The sequence below is a fragment of the Primulina eburnea genome, chromosome 10 (assembly GCF_022965805.1).
Source record: "Primulina eburnea isolate SZY01 chromosome 10, ASM2296580v1, whole genome shotgun sequence".
Taxonomy (NCBI): domain Eukaryota; kingdom Viridiplantae; phylum Streptophyta; class Magnoliopsida; order Lamiales; family Gesneriaceae; genus Primulina; species Primulina eburnea.
In genome coordinates this window covers 1,364,342-1,384,404 of record NC_133110.1, presented here as the reverse complement: position 1 = coordinate 1,384,404, position 20,063 = coordinate 1,364,342, and the positions used below count along the sequence as shown (strand labels likewise).

Sequence of the window (20,063 nt, the reverse complement as noted above, 5' to 3'; positions counted from 1 at the left end):
TCTTATGATTTCACGATGCTTAGACACCTAAAAAGGATGGTAGCAATCAAGTTCCACTCCAGCCTCAATCATCATATTTAACTTTGAGATGGTCTATAGTGAGACGGTTTCACGAATCTTTATATGTGAGACGAGTGGTGTTTTAAATTAAAGAATGGGAAAATTGCATGCACTTTCCAGTTTCCATCATCTACGTTTACCTCCAATTTTGGTCTACTATTGCAAGTGAATACTATGAAGGGAAAACATGTCGTCCGATTCTATCTGCTTCTTTTGCCAATGAAGTGCGACGCCTGAATGCTAAAAGTTTGGGGCATCCTGTTCGTAAGGGTGATACTTTAGGATGGTACCTTTTGTCACCAATGGTATCACACTTGGTGGTACGGGTCCTAACATGGTGGGGAGTCTACGTTCTTATGCCAAGTTTTGCTTGGCTGTGTCAGTTTTTTGAAACAGTAAAGGAAGTATCTCTGAAATGTCCTGTTTCTTTATTAATGGCTCCACTCAGCAGAAAGTTTTGAGCTGTCTCCTATTGAGCGATATGGCTGGACACAGTACATTCCTGACAGAGCTTTTGGAAACTGCTGCTATGCTGGTATTATGATCTTCAGATTCAATGTAACTATGTTAGCAGGATATAATTATTCTTTGAAATCAATATCCCAGTAGATGTACGTACATGGGTGACGAATGGACTTCGAGTTACCGTATGTAATTATGTACATTTAAATGATCTATCATGAAGCCAAAAATGAAGAAAAGCACATCTCCTGAGTGTGTGGTTCAAAAGATGAACTTTGATACAGTTTTCATAAAATTTTCCTTGTTGAGTGGCTTGGTTAAAAGCTCATCTACTCCAGCCTCAATCATCGTATCTATCTCTTCTCCCCAGACGTGAGCTGTTAATGCAACAATAGGGATACGAACGCCGTGAAATCCCTCTTCTTGTCGTATTCTCCTTGTTGCTTCAATCCCATTCATTACGGGCATCTGTTAAAAGGACAAAAACAAAAACCTTCAAAATCTAAGCAAAATTTAAGTAACGTATTAACAAGTTTTTAACTCTACTTAGTACTTACCTCGCAATCCATTAGTATACAATCAAAAGGTTTTAAATTCTTAGAAGTTCCGGTAATTGTTTCATCCCTGAGAGTTTTGCAAACTAGCTCCAAAGCTTCTTCTCCATTTCTACATGAAGAAGTCACTGCACCAAGCTGTAAAGCCATTGATGTAGCTATCCTAAGTCCCACAGGGTCATCGTCTGCCACCAAGATTTTCTTCCCACTCAGAGGTTTAATTTTGCCTATCTCTTGCTCTTCGATTTCCACGACCTTTCGAATTCCGACATCATCTGCGAAAGATAGTTCTTTCACACCCTTCTTGGTAATGTTCATAGTGTTCCCAGATGTGCCGGCCACTCCGAGAGAATCGATATTTTCAAAGTTCTGAGTTGTTTCCCCTTTTCTAGGAAGCGGCATGCCACGAAGTTCAGGTAGAAGACCGATGGTTTGGTACAAACGAGATCCATGGAAAGGCTTGGACATGACTACATCAGATTGAGGCAGAGCATGCTCGCCAATGCCCCGGAAATTTGAGCTTTCTGATCCCGGTTTGTCGAGCCAAACGACCCTACTGCAACAACCATTGTTTAAATCCCTTCTGAATTCAGCTATAGCTCTGGTGATCTCTCGAAAAGGTCCTGCACTAGTTTCAATCACTATCACAACGAAGCTAAACAAACTACCCGTCGTACAAGGCTTACTGTGAAAGTGTACAGCATTGTCGGTGCCATCCAAAGTACTGAGTGGCACTTGCTTTAATGATTTTGTACTGGATGCACAAGACGTGTGGCCGTCGCTTCTTGAATGTACGTCAGATTTAGCGGAAGAGCTGTATTGTGAGAGTCTAAGCTTTCGCTTGATTTTCTTTAGAGTTGGAGAAAGTTGGTGATATTGCTTCACGGTATGCACCTTTATGCCTTGTCTCTCCATGTAATTCTGCAAAATTCCACTTCTTTTAGCACTCTGGAGCAAGAGTATGACTTGGGATACTTCGGATTTCGGGCTTTGTGTCCGGACGATGGATCCCGAATGTCGAAAAGAATCACTTGAAACGTAACCACCATGAGCCTCGACGTCTGCTTCTCTCGCATTGGCTGAAATACCTGTACTGCATATGCTGAAGAATGTGTTAACTCTGAAGCAAGTCCCCTTCTCGCCAACTTCTTTATCCACAATTTCTATCTCTCCGCCCATTAAACGAACCTGCATTCGAAAAATGTATAGAGCTTAAAGAATCTATATATGTTAAGGTACATAGCTAGTGCCACGCCGTAGCAGTAAATCAAATGAAAATTGGACTTTAAGCCGGTAGATCAGTAATTTCGAATGCAAAGAAATCACAGTAGATAGCCTACCAGGGATTGAACAATGCCGAGTCCTAAACCGGTGCCTTCCGTCCCAAATGATGTCTCTTTGAGTTGAACGTAGTTTTCAAATACAGATTTTTGTTGCTCTTTTGGAATCCCTTTTCCTGTGTCATTCACCTCGAATATAAATTCCATGCAATTGGGATCCAGCTGAATATTTTTCACAACTTCTGACTCGCTATACGCTCTATCAACATGGAAAAACAACCACGGTAAGCATCTCACCGAGCGTTTGTTAGAAGCAAGAATGTCAGTTTCAAGACTCGATTTTCTTGCCCAAGCTCGAACCACCACATGCCCTTCTGAAGTAAACTTTACTGCATTACTCAGTAAGTTGCATAAAATCTGCTTTAGCTTCACTCGGTCCCCTCTCACACGGGAGGATTTCATGATAGAACCATCATAAGGATCCAAGATTATGTCCACCCCTTTCCTCATACCAACAGGATGAAACAAATCAACTATATCTTCTAGTAACTGGTCTATGTCAAATTCCTCCTCCTCGAGTTGCATTTTACCGGCATCTATCTTTGTCGTATCAAGGATCGCGTTTAAGATACCTGAAAGTAACAAATAATTCAACAACAACAAAAAATGATGCAACTGATACATATATCAACAGCAACAATATACGAAATTCAAGAAAAACTAGCCTAGAAGATCTTTGCTACAAGCTTCCATCTGAAGTAAATTTGTATGCAACTCTGGTCCTGAAGGATCTCGTTTAGGGACTATGTTTTGGGACATTTCAATCAATCCTGTGATGCCTGCTAAGGAAGCACGAATATCGTGGCTCGCACTAGCAAAAGCTAGACTTTTGTTCATACTCTTTCTTTCTGCCTGTTGAGTTGCTTCCATTTGTTTTATCAATGCACCACAGAGATTCATTTCTCTTCTTGCCGCTACAACGATCAAATACACAAAAGTGCATATGGTAATTATCATACAACCGATGAATATCAACAGAAGTATAAATGCCGACATGATGTTATTATGAATGAAGGCTGACAACCGACTATGTGGTATAGCCAAAGCATAAACCTGAAAAAAAAAACAAATTTAAGAGTGGAAAATTATGAACTACAAAAAACGTGTATAAATACATATAATCAAAAGAATAAACCCATACCAATTGGAGTCCAGCAATTTCAACTGATGAACAACTTATCACGTATTTCCTACCCAAAATGCTTAATACAGAGCCTGTCAATGTCCCTTTATCAGAGTGGCATGTTATATTTCCAACTGCACCTACTCGATCACCATCAGGGCCTAACAGGTCAAACGAGGCTCGATCATCAATCAAGATCATTCGAGTGTTCGGAATTCCCTCAGTGAGCATAATCCCATCTTTTGTGGCTAAAATCAAGCTTCCATTGTAAAAGCAAACCCCCGCCGTGAAGAAATCAATCAACGATCTCATCGAATACCCAAATGTGATGGCACCTGTCCGATCCATACCAGCATTAACAAGCAGCATCAAATCTTGAGAATCAGCCCAGTCAGTCTCTACTGAGGCATAAACATTTGAATTGTTTAATGCACTTCGAAACCAGATTGTGTTAATTACATCAGATGGAGGAAACACAATGGCTTCACCGTATAGTTCCCCCGTGGCATTTGCTGGCTGTGTGTACCAAGTGAACTCTTTTGGGGCATTTTGAGTCGAAGAAAACGTAGAATTCGAGTACAATGCAAAGGGCCGGCCACCTTTCACATAGTAGCCAAAGAATAAGCCATCCAATCCAATGTATGCTACTTCAGAAACGTATGGTAGTGTTGATAGAGTTAGAAATAATGTATGAGCCACCTACATTATCAAAACAATCACATTTATTTTTTCGACAAAACGCAAGCAAGCACACACACATACAGTAAACAAAATCATAGCAACAACTGAAAATATTTTTATAGATACATGTATGCCGACCTTAGATTGGATATGGGAGAAAGATCGAAGTTCGTTTTCAACCAAGAATGAACTCAAGAAGTGTACTAAATTAATGGCGGATGCATTAATCGGAGAAAATAATGTACTAGTTCTCTGAATCCCAGATAACAATTCTTGATTGATGTTGTAAACAATCAAATTCACTTCATTTTCGATCCTTTTAACGCGATTAATCCACAAGGGGATCAACAAGCCAGCTAGAGATAGCACAACAAACATCTGCTTTAAAGCAAAATTAATGTAAACCTGTCAGCTTGAATTATATAGAAGAATTTTTACATGTTTAATTATTACATGGGAATTAATGTTTAAAGACATACCAGGAAAAAAAGACAAGAAACTGGCCTCAACACTATGCATGAGGTCGGCTTCATTTTATTCTTGATTGCTCAGTCACTATAGACCAATTCACCTGAAGTTATTTTCTTGCATGTAAATTCATTAAATAGAATAAGCAGACATTTAACGTGAATATATCCATGTACCTATAGAAGTGTGATTCTCGGGCAATGTTTTCCAATTGTAAGAAGATATATGTTAATAAAAAAAAACACCAAAAGGATAAATCTTACATATATTTTTTGGTTTTTTTATGTAGTTGTGGTGTGTCTCAATACTTGCCAAAGATACCTTGTAGAGATGCAAAATCAAAACTTATTGCATTTATTTTAGGAAATGAATCTATGCATGCATGGAAATTCATGGTTACAGCCATAAATTAGGGCTATAATGAAAAGGTAGAATCCATCTAATTTTTTGGCATAATTTATTTAAATAATAAAACAAAGTATTTTAGGAATTTAAACCAGGCACGGAAATTCATAAATTTTGAATTCACGGTCACGACCATGAAATACGTGATTTGCATGAATTTTTAAAATTAAATTTTTTAAAAAAATTCTGAAGCGTGAACAATAATGCAGCTGCTTTCTTATTTTTATTTCATTTTTTCATTCCAACTAACATAAATTAACAACTTTTTTATGAATTATTTACGTGTAGAAATAAATGAAATTTGTTACATATACTAACTTGAATGCAAATTAAAAGCAATAGAATAAAATAAATAAAAAAATTTTTGGGAATATTAATCAAATAAATATTTTAATGTAACATAAAAGTGATATTTTTTGGTTAATTGCAAGGCAAATGATGTATTTGACATGAATACCACGTAGAGATATATAGATTTACAAAAAAATCTATTTCATTCTTCTTCTTCTTCCCATTTTCTGATGTCTGCAAGTAGAAGTGGACACAGGTCGGGTTTTTCGAGTAATTATAATCAAGTACACGTATCCGAATATTAATATCCAGTACCCGATACATTAAATCCCTTTTGGGAAAAAAAATAGTCACATATATAAAAATGTGACGAAACAAAAAACTAAAATCTCGAACAAATGTTATGCAAGAAAAAATTACTTTTGAATTAATAACATAATAAGTAGGAAGAGATTAAGTGCTCTAACTTACATTTGATTGTCGTTGTCTTGTACCTTGGAGAAGAATTGGCCATAAAGTAAGAAGGATGTTGTATATATAAATACACCCAAAAACTTGTCTTTAGAAATTAGATTGCAAATGGGATGCTACTATTTAGTTGTTTTCATAATGGTCTCTATTTATATTGATTTACAATTTAAATAATAATTTTTAATATAATATAGTAATAAATTAATTACTTTTAAATATAAGGAAGATTTGGTTTTTGGAAAGTGCTTCACCAACATACCAAAATATTTAAAATAAGGGATCTAACATTAATATATAGTATAATAGATATATAATGAAAATCTAAAAATATTATATCTAATTAATGATTGAGAAAAGGAAATAACCCGACTGTTTATGATTTCCTTTCAGAAAAAATCATTCAAAATCAAAAATTCAAATTTGATTGAACTAATGAGAAACAAGATTTGGACCATTTGCAACATAATTATATGAGTAGGTCTCTTGTGAGACGGTCGCACGAATCTTTATCTATGAGACGGGTCAACCTTACCGATATTCACAATAAAAAATAATACTCTTAGCATAAAAATTAATATTTTTTCATGGATGACCCAAATAAGATATATGTCTCACAAATAAGACCCGTGAGACCGTTTCACACCAGTTTTTATCTAATTATATATATATTCTCCAAGATTGATATAAAACCCTAATGTTTTAAGAATTAAGACAATGAAAGAAAGATCGTGTTCACCCAATTATGTAGGTTCAGAGAGTGAGTTTTAGCGTACGTACTTGTATTTTCTTGAATTAATCTTCGTACTTCAATTTTTTCCACGGTTAATATTAGATATCTCACGATAATCGAAACTTGTATAACTATTCTTACATCATAAAAAATTCAATACAAAAATTTTATTTATCAAATATCATTAATACAAAATCCCACAAATATGATATCAAAATGTCACGACCTAATTAATCAGAGAAGAGGGCGTGAATGAAATAAAATTATCTGATTTATAATTTGCCATAATGGTTTGTGTGTGCAAAACTTCAAATAGCATTAAAGAGGGGAAGAGAGACATTGGGAGTGGAGATTAGGGCTTTATTTAAGTTCAAAGTTATTTAAAATAATTATTTTACTAATATTATCATATTTAGCAAATCATAAAACTGCTTCCTTGATAATTAAATATGTTTAATTGGATGAAATATAACTATAACTAGAGGTTTAATGAAAACGAATTTATGGGAAGTTAGGGTTTTGTCAGAAATTGGTGTAAATGCTTTGCATTATAGAAATAAGAAAATCCATTTATTTGACACGATGACTGATGAACAATTCAAACATGATTTTGAAGATTTATAGGAAATTTATATTTTTTGCAATCAAATCTTGAAACTGAGATATCATTTCAAAATTAAGATTTTGATGTTAGATAAACTACAAATCATCGACATATATACATCAATTTTAGTAAGATATAAATTTAAGTAAATATGAAAGATATTTAATATTTTTGTCAGCAGGCCTGAGCTACTATCTTACTAATTTGGAAATATCCATATAAGTTATTGGGCTGCTTGCCCAAATAAATAATCAACTAGCCCAGCGCAAGGCCCAGGTGATGGCTCGAGCGGAGCGGCGGCAGTTTCCCGCCTTTGTTCGCCGCCTTATGCGCTTCCAGGGGTGTGACATTCCGTTCCCGCTCTTTCTCCTGCGCAATTCGTGTGATCGCTTGTTGCATCCCCTCTGGAAATTAGATTTATCTTCTATTTTCTTGCTCTAGATTGACATTATCTTGCTGACTTTATAGAAGAGTAGCAGTAGGATGGCCTCATCGAAGAAGACGAGCAACGGTCGCTCGCCGCTGGTCAATCAGCAGAGCCAAATCACCGCTTTCTTTACCAAGAAGCCGGAAACAGTGTCTTCCTCTCCTTCTCCGTCGCCCAACCCAGTTCTCCGTAAGCAAAACCCTCATTCTAGCTCAAATACAAGTTCCTTTCAAAGCCCGAGCCCGAACTCAATCACCACATCGCATTTGCCGCCCAAGCGCAAGAAGCCTATGCTTGTCGTTGGCACGGACTTGTCGACCCTTCATTCTGAAAAATCCAACTCCGATAAAAAAACTTATGGACCAGAGGTTGTTGAAAGGAGGATTAGAGTTTATTGGCCATTAGATAAGTCTTGGTACGAAGGCTGCGTTAAATCGTTTGATAAGCTATCGGGGAAGCATTTGGTGCTGTATGATGATTCCGAGGAGGAAATGTTAAATCTTTCGGGGGAGAACATTGAGTGGGTTGATGGGGAGCCAGCTAAGAAGCTTCGTAGACTTAGAAAGATTTCAGTTGTGGAAGATGAAGAGGATGACACCGAAAAGTTTGAAGATGATTCAGAGGATGAGGATTGGGTGGCAAATGTGGAAAAAGCAGCTATGGAAGAGGAGGATCGGTTGGATGATATGGATTTGGATGAAGAGGAAAGTGGAAAATGTGATAGAAATAAGAAAGTGTATCCAAGGAAGCAAAGTGGGAGCGGGAGTGGGAGCGGAGGAAACAAACTGGGGTCCAATGCTAGTAAGAAGAAGAGCAAGTTTTCCGAAAATCTAAAGAGCAGTAACCAGAAGGTTCCCCCCGCTGTCAATGGGCACAAGCTACCCAATCCTATGAAAGATAGTAGTGCCGATAGTAAGTGATATATGGATTATTTTTTCTCGTTTGGTGTTGAATGTAAAAATAAGTTAATATTTTATGACTTGTATTTTGGTATTGCTGGACTGGATTGACGTTGTTGACGATTGTTCCATATTCCAGCAAATAGACAGGTTCTGACGAGCAGATACTTTTTCCTGTTTCCTTATTTTTTAGATGGGATAAATATATCTATACCAGATTGTTCCTTAGGGGGAAATGCAGCCGATAGATTTGCCATGCGCAATATGGAGAAGCTAGGCTTCCTTGAGAAGTGAGTTAATATGAGCACATTTTTCCAGCTATAAATAATTTTAGAGGCAATACTCAAGTCTAGCTGAACGTTTCTTGTTTATTTGCTGGAATATCTCAAACTGTTGTGCTGCCATTGTTCACATATGTTTCAATATCATGTCCCTTTTACCATTCCACATCAAGTCCTATTCTGTATTGAGTTCTTTTCAAAATAAAATATAAGCCATTCAATATGCATCTTGCCTTAAACAGGGATCAGAGGGATGCCAAAAGAAGACGTCCTGGGGATGTGGACTATGACTCAAGAACCCTTTACCTGCCTCCAAACTTCGTAAAAAGTTTGACTGAAGGCCAAGTATGTCTACTTATTCACTCTATGATTATAAATTATTTTCGTGATATTTCTAGGTGGTTTATCTAAAGCCGCTTCTTTGACTTTAGAGGCAATGGTGGGAGTTTAAGTCAAAGCACATGGATAAGGTTCTTTTTTTCAAGGTAATAGCTAGAGTTCATACAGGCCCCAAAGTTCGTTATCAGTGCCATTTACTTTATTAAGAGTTATTGTTTAACCGTGGTCGTGGTTTTTCCTATTGAATCAGATGGGAAAGTTCTATGAACTTTTTGAAATGGATGCGCACGTTGGAGCAAAAGAACTTGGTTTGCAATACATGAAGGTACTTGGGCTCAGTAGCGGCTGGTAGTGTATATATGTTTGCAAATGATATGAGGCATCTTGAGAAGTTGTGCATCCTTGAAAATTTTATGATGTGTGGCTAAAAGTTAGAAAGATTGTACTTGGCCTTTTGGTGTAATATTGCTGAACTTTGAATGTGGTTGCTGTTTACTCTGTCAGGGGGAGCAACCTCACTGTGGGTTTCCAGAAAGGAACTACTCTACAAATGTAGAGAAGCTGGCTAGAAAGGTGGTTTTGGAAGTAGACTATTCTTGTGCTTGAGTTCTTCTTTTTCCGGCTGCTGAACTGTACTTTTAAACGAGTCCTTTGATTTATTAGGGATATCGTGTTCTTGTTGTGGAGCAAACAGAGACACCGGAGCAGCTTGAGCTTCGTCGAAAGGAGAATGGCTGCAAAGATAAGGTCATTTTAAATAAGATAAGATCATAGGATTTGTATACCATATTTTCTTATGATAATTGAGTTAGTTGTTAGGATGGTATGTTATTTCTATATTTCCAGGTTGTTAAAAGGGACATTTGCGCTGTGGTCACAAAAGGAACTTTAACAGAGGGAGAAATACTTTCAACCACTCCCGATGCTTCTTATCTTATGGCAGTGACCGAAAGTTGTCAGATTTTGGCAAATCAACGAGGAGTCCATATCTTTGGTGTTTGCGTGGTTGATGTCGCTACAAGCAATATTATTCTTGGACAGGTTGATTACTAATTTAAGTTGCAGTAAATTTATACCAAATATTAATTCACAAACTAGTATAAGTTTTGATTTTCAGAGTTATCTGTTATATCCTCAAACTCTCATGGAGATGAAAATTGCAACTATTTATCCGTAGTCCGTGGACTCTAATATCAGGAAGAACTTCATCAATTCTTGGGTGCTAAAACAACACCTAGTGTCTACTATTTCTCCTATATTGAGGCTTGAATTCCATGTTTTGAACTTTCTAGAATGCGCACATTTGACATTGATTATCTGTAACTTTGTGCCTAAAAGCTGGAAATGCGAGTATATACAATAACAAAATATTCTGTATCATCCAAAAAATGTATGTGGATGACAGGGCTTCATTTTTAAAGAAACTTTCTGTAGTTGTTGAGGGAAATTATTTATGACACCAATTATGCTTCCTTTGAGCAGTTCAGGGATGATTCAGATTGCACTTCCTTATGCTCGCTATTGTCTGAACTAAGACCTGTGGAAATTATCAAACCTGCTAAGCTGCTATGTCCTGAGACTGAAAAGGCGCTGATTAGGCATACAAGAAATCCTTTAGTCAATGAGTTGGTTCCCTTCTCTGAGTTCTGGAATTCTGAGAAAACAATTCGTGAAGCTAAGAGTATCTATCAGCGATTGGTGATCCGTCATGTATTGAAACTGTAAATAATGTCGTAGTCAACTCGTCTTTGAATTGTGCTGATTCTAAATGTCTTCCAGAGGTATTATCTGACCTTGTGAATTTGGGTGAGAATGGGAGTCAAGCACTCTCAGCTCTTGGTGGTACTCTTTTCTATTTGCGACAAGCGTTTTTGGATGAAACCCTACTCAGATTTGCTAAATATGAGTTGCTTCCATGTTCTGGTTTTGGTGAAATGATTCAAAAACCATACATGGTTCTTGATGCTGCTGCACTAGAAAATCTTGAGATATTTGAAAACAGCAGAAATGGGGAGTCTTCTGGGTATGCACGGCTTACTCTATTCTGTTATGTATTTTTTTAAAGCTCTCTCCTTCAACATTGTCATAACTATCTGTCGGTTTCATATATGTGCAGCACATTATATGCTCAATTGAATCATTGTGCTACAGCATTTGGGAAAAGGTTACTTAGATCATGGCTTGCCAGGCCTTTGTATCATCTCGAGCAAATTAAGGAACGACAGGATGCTATAGCAGAATTGAAGGTGTGCTGTCTCTGAAAGACATTACCTCTTTTTTATCATTCAGCTACTGGCTTCAACTTTTTCATTTGTCATTTGAGTATTTTACTAGTGGTTTGAAATTGACTTGTACAACAACCTAGGGATGGAGCGGTTGTCGGTGGATCGTTCCTCCTGGAGTGCTATTTTTATCTGTAGAGGAGCTGAAATTCATGCAACTTTGATGGATCATATTTTTCACAGAATACTGCACCTTTATCATAGGATCTACCTATCCAACAATATTTATTTTACTTATATTGTCAGTCATATCGTCAGTCTGACACATTATCCATCTACATGACTTGAGTTTTATCTACTGAACAACTAATTGATTTTAAAGCATCTGGCTTTTTAGGGAGTTGGTCGACCATATGTGCTTGATTTTAGAAAGGAGTTGATCAGGCTCCCCGACATGGAACGGCTGCTTGCATGCATCTTTGCTAGCAGGTAATGCTGTAAATACCGTTGTATATTCATAATTGGTCACAGGAAATCTCCCATTGGTCTCTTATAGGGAATTCATGTTTTTGTGCTTTGGGTGAACACAGTGAAGCTAATGGTAGGAATGCAATTAAAGTTGTGTTATATGAGGATGCATCAAAGAAGCAGCTTCAAGAGTTCATTTCAGCTCTTCGCGGATGTGAACTGATGATTCAGTCAATTGCATCATTTGGTGGCAATTTGGGAAATGTTGAATCTAGGCTATTACATCATCTTTTCGCTCCTGGTACTAACTAATGCAATAACATTTCTTTTTACTTTGCATTGCTAAATGACATCTTACAAGCAGCTTATAGAGCAGGTGCTGGGATTCCTGATATCAGTTTGATTTTGAGGCATTTCAAGGATGCCTTTGATTGGGAGGAAGCAGATAATTCAGGGCGTATAATACCTCGAGAGGGGGCTGATGTTGAGTATGATGCTGAGTGTCAAAAATTGAATGACATTGAATCCGATCTGAGAAAACATTTGAAAGAACAGCGTAAATTACTTGGCGATGCATCCGTAAGAACTTCCCCACATTATATTGTTACTCTAAGCTTACGCTTGGTACTGTGATAGAATTATCTATAGATAAGTTTTGTTGGGATTGCTGAAATGATTGGATGTGGTGTTGAACAGTGACATAAATAATAATATGTTTGGTCGAATTCCTCAAGCTTGGGATTAAGATAATAATAAAAAGATAATTATATTTTTATCTTTTGACCATCATAAATAATAATATGTTTGATTTGGTAGAATAAAACCAACATTAGAATTAAGACTGAAAGATGAATTGTATTCTCAAAAATCGACAATTATAAATTTAACTATATTTGGTTTGGCTAAAATTATATACGAATCATAAACATAATCTTGTTAAATAATTTTATATTAGTATACGACTTTAAGCAAAACATAGTAAGTGCGAGTTTTAGATTTGGAAGGGTAGTTTTGGTAATTGAGATAATCTATAACCTTGACAATAGTAGATAACGGGCCCATAGATTTCTTATGGGTTGTAGTCGTAGAATTCATATCAGACTCTTGATGGTATTTGATCAGCAATAAAACCTAAGACTAATCCGTGAAGCAAACACAACCTGATAGCATCTTAGTTCATCATATCCTATAATTCCATTAATCTTTATTGTTTTGTAGATCAGTTATGTAACGGTTGGAAAAGACGCGTATCTTTTGGAAGTGCCAGAAAGTTTGTCTGACCGCATTCCAAAGGAGTATGAGTCAAGATCATCTAAGAAGGTAAGACAAAAAATATGGAGTCTTTAGCTATTTTTGGCTCTGGTTATTTGAGAAACAGGAAATTATTTTGTAGAGAAGATTTTGATAGGGGGACTTATGCCCTGCGTTTCCAAGAGTGAGCAAAATTTTTAACTTCATACTGGATTACGACAAACTTGTGAATCTTTAAGAAATCCAGGAAACCAGAGCAGCAAAAAGGGAAATCTCTCAGCTTATTCTCAAATTGAACATGACATTCAAAAAATCTCATAGTTGTTGTCTTCAATGATGTTGATCAGTTTTATCTTCTTAAAGTTGCTGTAAAAACTTTGTATTTCCTCATATACATACATGGAGGACAGAAGACCCGAATTACATCCTTTTTCTATTTTCTTCATCTGATAAAAATATTTTATCATAACTATTCTGAAATCAAAGAATAGCCTTCAAGAATTAAACATCTCATTGGTCAGTTGAGAAGCCAGCAAATGCGCCATTATTTTGCTTGGCACGCCCATGGCGAATCATGAATAGTAATTTTGACTTGCATTTACTTCTGTTGACAACAATATATTATATTTTTTTTATTAAGTAATTATAAGTTGATATCGAACATTGATTTTCATCCATTGATTTGTTGGAGATCAGATAAGTTATTGGCTATGGTGTTGCGAAGATAAACTTGTCCATGCTTTATTTTATTTTTCTTGACTGCTTATTTTACTTCACTAGGGTTACTTCCGGTACTGGAGTCCAGTTATTAAAAAATTGTTAGGAGAACTATCTCAAGCTGAATCCGAGAAGGAGTCAAAATTGAAGAGCATCCTGCGGAGATTGGTTGAACGATTTTGTGAGAATCACTGTAAATGGAGACAATTGGTCTCAACTATTGCAGGTACGATATCATTGTATATAATGAAGGATGTATTATGTCATTCATACTATCATGTGATCCTCCCATTCGTTTTCTGAATATTACATCCTTTGTCTGAGAAGTGAGATATTTTTTCCACGCTCTTGTGTGCTATTGGTGTTATTTTAGCATCGATCTTTCATGCGAGATAAAACTGACTATAAATTTATCGGATGATTAGTTTTAAAACAGTATATGTCATATAGCGACATAGGTATGTTGGCGGACATCCACATAGTTGTAGCAGCTGAAATCTCCACTCGCTGATATCGTGGCTGGCTTTGCCCAGTGATAACAGAATGATCTATAAGCTGAAAGTACTTCTGTATGGCACATTATATAACGATGCAGTAACCTCTCAAAGTAACATAAAGATATCCAAGAGTTGTTCACAGGAGAGTCTGTGGGACAAAATCTCATATGGCATTTACATTTTTCAGAACTGGATGTTTTGATCAGCTTATCTATTGCAAGTGAATACTATGAAGGAAAAACATGTCGTCCAATTCTATCTGCTTCTTTTGCCAATGAAGTGCCACACGTGAGTGCTAAAAGTTTGGGGCATCCTGTTCTTAAGGGTGATACTTTAGGAGATGGTACCTTTGTCACCAATGATATCAGACTTGGTGGTTCTGACAATGCCAGCTTTATACTTCTTACGGGTCCTAACATGGGTGGGAAGTCTACTCTCTTACGCCAGGTTTGCTTGGCTGTGATTTTGGCCCAGGTCGGTTTTTGGAACTGTAAAGGAAGTATCTCTGAAATGTCCTATTTCTTTTTTAATGGCTCCACTCAATTATTCCAGATAGGAGCTGATGTTCCAGCAGAAAGTTTTGAGCTGTCTCCTATTGACCGAATTTTTGTTCGAATGGGAGCTAAAGATCATATTATGGCTGGCCACAGTACATTCCTTACAGAACTTTTAGAAACTGCTTCTATGCTGGTATGATGATCTTGAGATTCAATGTAGCCACGTTGGCACGATATAAAAAGTCCTCATGGTTTTGGTTGTTCTTCTCAATTATTCTTTGAGATCATGAGATGTGGTTACAATATTCTTTTAATAGCCCAGTAGACGTACATGGGTGACTTATGAGCGTCGAGTTACCATATGTGTAGATTCCATAGAAACATTAAGAGCATTTCAAATTTAAGAACTTAGCTAATTGCATCTGAGGTTTGGTTTTGTTGCAAAATCTGTTTGTTCTTATAGTTCTTTGTAGCTCCTTAGATTTGTTTAGTGTTTAGCTCGTTTGCATTGTGTTTGTCATGTTCTATACCTATTGATGTTTAATAATGCAGTCTTCAGCTACTCAAAGTTCACTTGTGGCATTGGATGAGCTGGGACGAGGGACATCAACATCAGATAGCCAAGCCATTGCGTGCGTGCTACTTCACTTTAATTTATTTGATTTTTTTTCACTTTTTCATTTATTTTTAATATTTGTCAGATCAGAAATTATTTTGCAGGCATTTTGGTTATGGTCGAGACAATCAATCTATAATAGCATACGTGTTATTTTTCATCTTTGGTCCACCCTACTACCATTTAACTTCCTGAAAGATTCATCAAGGAGACTAATTCTCAGTTTTCTTATTCTGATATCTTGTGCCAGTGCATCAGTTCTTGAACATTTTGTCAGCACTGTACAATGCCGGGGAATGTTTTCTACACATTATCACAAATTAGCAATTGAGCACCAAAAAAATCCCAAGGTAACGGCGTCTTTTGTTTTTAATTGAAAATTTAGATTTGTCCAGCCTGGTGTATAGAAAAACCTTTGGGGATATGTTATTGAATGCTCCTTAATACGATTTATGTGATTCTGTGGTTGAGGCATGTTTATAGTGTGTTTAGGTTCTTGATTTTTGCAACTCATGCAGAAAATTTTGTATCCTAAAGTAACGTATTATTGAAGTATCAATATTATCGTGGCAAATAGTTTAAGAAAATCCCAACGGGGAAGAAGATTAATGATTTATAGACTCTGTTTGGACCTAAAAACTGCTTTTGAACGTCTGCGCAGGTCTCCCTCTGTCATATGGCATGCCAAGTCGGGAAAGGAATCACGGGTTTAGAGGAAGTTATCTTCCTTTATAAATTGAGGAATGGAACGTGCCCTAGAAGTTATGGTGTGAATGTTGCTCGATTAGCTGGTATGTTAATCCTGAACGGCATTCGAAATACGTGAGGAACTATGTCCTAACAAATAAGAAAACCAGAAACTTTCAAACCCAGAAAGCTCAGGTTCAAGCGTTTGAACTTCTTAGCAAGAATTTTCATGTTCTACCTAATATGAATATTCTGCATGATCTTTCAATCTACCTTTTCTGCTGCTTTTCATTTATCCTGTATTTTTCTGCCTCGATATTGTTGTTTTATTACTAGCACCATTTTCCAGGACTTCCTGATGCGGTACTACAAAGGGCAGCAAAAATGTCTACGGAGTTGGAAGAAGGAAGTCATGGCAAAATCTCGGGAGTGAACTCACCCATTCAAAGTTGGGAAGATGATGCCTCATTGGTCATCCAAAACTTATCGAAAGTTGCAGCTAACAAAAACTGGGAGTCTTTGTCTAAAACAATTGTTGTTGAATCTTTGATCAACCTGCAGAATCGAGCAAGGTTGCTTCTGAAACAACGGTAGAAACCATTTACAGAACTGCAGAGATCAGTGATTCCATCTTTCCTCTGCAGTGCATTGTTCGTTTCAGTACTGTAATTGAATCGGGTTACAAAATTGTGTGTTCAATCTGAGATTGAACTGAATCTGCTCATATATTTATGTAGCTGTTGCAAACAGAATCTCTCTTCCTTTCAATTGAATGTAAAAAATTCTATATTCTTGTTTCTTCTTCAACAATAAATATTATGCGTACAAGATGTACAACCGAAGACAAACTAGTTGACTAAAGTGGTAAAATATTGTGTCACTATACACTTCTCTTGCTTGTCTTCATTCCCCCTCACATGCCCATTTCCGAATTCTGAAACAAGCAACACAAATTCAACTCTTCCATTCTATACAACAGAAGGAATCGGTGCCAATTACATCATTTCACAATCAATATATGTTTACAACTTTAACTTGAGCCAATTGATCGTTGGGTAAATTGCATTCGCTAAGTCAAATAAGCACGAAATCCTCTATATAATTCATCGGTGTTTTAAAATCTTATTATATTTTTTTAAAGCATGCATAAATCTCTGAAACAAAAACATGAATAGTGAAACAGAGTTTTTTTTAAAAATATTCTGCATGTAGGATTTCTGTCTATTTTTAATTTCACAACGAGTGGGAATGTAATTTGTCTATGGAACGTGTGATTCATGAAATTTTACAAGGATGACGTTAATAATCCGAAGGAATTACCTGACTATGATGCCTAGCAGTGTCTAGCAATGCCATAAAAATCCGAAGCAGAATGTACATTGGAAAAACTATGCCACTAATCTTGACTAGCAGCAACTGCATGAATATTTTAGCCAAAAAAGCTCAATCAGTTTGTGAAACACGCTGTAGAACTTAATTCAAAGTATAGGAGTATAACAAGCACTTACTGTAAGAAGTGAAAACGGGTATCCTCCGACACCGACGACGAGGACAGCATAGATATGTCTGATCAGAAGCAGGGCAGTGAACTGCAAAAATGAGAAGAGTATCTGGTAAATAGGAAAGCAAAATAAAAAACAAAAACAAAACAGTAATAAAAAAAATCTCAAGATATTCTCATTAAGTTGTTTTCATCTGCATCACGATTAGAGTTCAACACCGTGGAGAGTCAAGTGCCTTTATTTGGACAATTTGTTCATATTTAATTTGACTTTTATGGCAGCTTGTCTTAAACAACTACAGACTGTGGTAAGATATACTCGCAAAAACACGACTTCGATCATCTTCAAATCTTTTGAAAATTTGTATTTTAGTTTCACCCCTCATTCGAAAACCCGACTCCGCCAATGCCAATACCATGAAACCATAGTATATCGCCTTACGCATGAGTTTGCTTACAATACAACTATCATATTTTAAAAAGAACGTAGATTTTTTGAAATATGACCTCAAATGAGATAAAATATGAAAGATAGACTAACAACTAGAGCCACTGATCTGCAGTAAGTAGCACTTTTATTAGCTGCGGTTTCAAGAATTTCTTCTTCGTTTTCTTGATCTGCCCCAGTTCTCGATTCTTCCAGACTTACCCTATATGCAGCACAATATTATATTATAGTCCAGATCGATTAAAAAGATTAAATATAACCAAATTGTATGTTTTTAAAGAAAATGAGAAAGACAAAAATGCATACCTTATTGTCAGTATTGTATCATTTGATTTTGTCTTCTGGGGTGGAGATGTATACCCAGGTTCAAATTTCTGCAATAAAATATTTCAAAGTATGACAATTTTTTAACACAATTACGTCAACTCCAACCACCCATTTAATTAAAAAAATTATTCATGACATTGCGTAGTTCTCAGGTTCACACAGATACAGATGAGATTGAAGAAATGTCCCATTCTTTGCAAAATATAAAAATAGAGCAACTTTCTTTTAGTCCAAGAAAAGCCAGTTAGCTGAGAAAGAGACATAAACAATTCCTCTGTCTTGCATAATTGATAAGCTCATCTACCACACGCTGTTTTGAAATAAAAAATTTAACAGTTACGAAATATCATTTCTTTATAAACAAAATAGACAAATCCCAGTGATAAATATCCGAATTGATATGATGATCGTGCTATACTGTCTGATATCGATTTGGTATAGATATCCGAAATGGTTTTCTTTGGTTACAATGATCTTATAGCGACTTGGTTTAATCATTTTTCATGCATTTTTAGAATCGAGAAAGATATTGACTAGCTGCTGCATAGCGTGAAAATGATTATTAATATATATATATACATAAAATAAAGGGATATTTGTGGGTACCTCTAAGCAAATTTCACAACTTGTGTTTCCCTTTTCATTGCACCACCTCTGAATGCAATCTCTGTGCGCAAACTTCAAACAGAGAAAGAAAGGAATCAAATAATCTATCAGATTATCGATAAAGATCAATGACAGCACTAAATAAAAACAGATGAACTTTCTTGTAATATACTAATGAATGCAAAGTAAAAATAACATTAAAGTTAAATTGAACTCACTGCCTGACTAAAAACAAAGAAAATTTCTTGGAAAGTAAAATAAAAATCACTTATAACATTAAATTCGAAAGTTCAAAAAAAAAAACACAGAGAAACTTTCTGGGAAATATACCTTCAAACAAGAATCAATCATAACATTAAATTTGGAGCTTATTTTGCGATTGAAAACAGAGAAATTTTCTGGGAAAAATACCTTTACAGTCCCAGAACAAGCACAAGGGGCCTCCAATCTTTGAAAATCTTCTTCATGGCATATTCTGCATGCAGATATCTCTCCAGAGTATGATCTTAAATCATCTGCCAAGAACACAGTGTCACCACCCATTCTATTTAAAAACAATAAGAAATTAATGTTAAATTAAAAGGATGTATATTTTTTTTTCTCTCTCTCTATATCTCTGTAGCTCTTTGCTTCTTTCCTCTCTCGTCAAATTTACGAGTTTTGTGGAATTTATTGGAAATAAGCTTGAATGTGACGTGGAGGTGAGTTCATCAATATGAGTAACGTATGGAATATTTATATTTTGATCCCTAACCAAATGATGGCAACCGATCACCAAAGTTGGGGCGTAGTTCGGTAATTGAATTTTTGCATAATCCAATGAAATGATTTTTTTCTGACCAAATGGAACCGTAACGAATTTTCGACCGAATTCGGACAACCGAGCCAAATTGAAATTCAATTTTTTATGAGGTATATGTTATATTTTGATGTATATTGAATAAATTCTCGAGCTAATGCAGTAGTGAGCACTAGCCGGTTAAATAAATTGGCTAAACATTATACGACAAGCTCATCTAAATAAATGTTGATTGAAAGATTGGTCAAACGTATGCTTTGGCAATTACAATCTCACACACACACACACACAC

The 20,063-nt window shown here is 36.1% G+C and overlaps 3 protein-coding genes across 4 annotated transcripts; 1 reads left to right on the top strand and 2 right to left on the bottom strand.

Moving 5' to 3' along the window:
• Nucleotides 1-783: 783 nt before the first annotated feature.
• LOC140803653 (histidine kinase CKI1-like) lies at nt 784-4,753 on the bottom strand. Its single transcript, XM_073159554.1, has 7 exons — nt 4,700-4,753; nt 4,359-4,598; nt 3,558-4,238; nt 3,082-3,469; nt 2,417-2,988; nt 1,080-2,264; nt 784-990 (listed from the first exon to the last, which is right to left on the bottom strand). The coding sequence occupies exons 1-7, from the start codon at nt 4,751-4,753 to the stop codon at nt 784-786; spliced, it is 3,327 nt and encodes a 1,108-aa protein (XP_073015655.1).
• Nucleotides 4,754-7,436: 2,683 nt separating this feature from the next.
• LOC140842321 (DNA mismatch repair protein MSH6) lies at nt 7,437-16,881 on the top strand. The gene is given in 22 exon segments (XM_073210108.1): nt 7,437-8,528; nt 8,709-8,805; nt 9,039-9,141; nt 9,228-9,281; nt 9,386-9,460; nt 9,640-9,708; nt 9,799-9,882; nt 9,982-10,176; nt 10,618-10,828; nt 10,831-11,158; nt 11,252-11,381; nt 11,755-11,846; nt 11,948-12,126; nt 12,202-12,404; nt 13,044-13,145; nt 13,857-14,019; nt 14,478-14,764; nt 14,843-14,980; nt 15,340-15,419; nt 15,654-15,753; nt 16,065-16,194; nt 16,440-16,881. Coding segments are annotated over 22 exon segments (3,921 nt in total). The 5' UTR covers nt 7,437-7,672; the 3' UTR covers nt 16,685-16,881.
• Nucleotides 16,770-19,694, bottom strand: LOC140842322 (uncharacterized). 2 transcript variants are annotated; one of them, XM_073210109.1, is made up of 7 exons: nt 19,384-19,694; nt 18,973-19,044; nt 18,346-18,413; nt 18,133-18,241; nt 17,599-17,679; nt 17,411-17,506; nt 16,770-17,058 (listed from the first exon to the last, which is right to left on the bottom strand). In XM_073210109.1, the coding sequence occupies exons 1-7, from the start codon at nt 19,513-19,515 to the stop codon at nt 16,939-16,941; spliced, it is 678 nt and encodes a 225-aa protein (XP_073066210.1). In that variant the 5' UTR covers nt 19,516-19,694; the 3' UTR covers nt 16,770-16,938. The 2 variants fall into 2 exon arrangements, with proteins under 2 accessions (XP_073066210.1, XP_073066211.1); XM_073210110.1 differs by having other exon boundaries at nt 16,819-17,024; nt 19,384-19,689.
• Between the last annotated feature and the right edge of the window lie 369 nt (nt 19,695-20,063).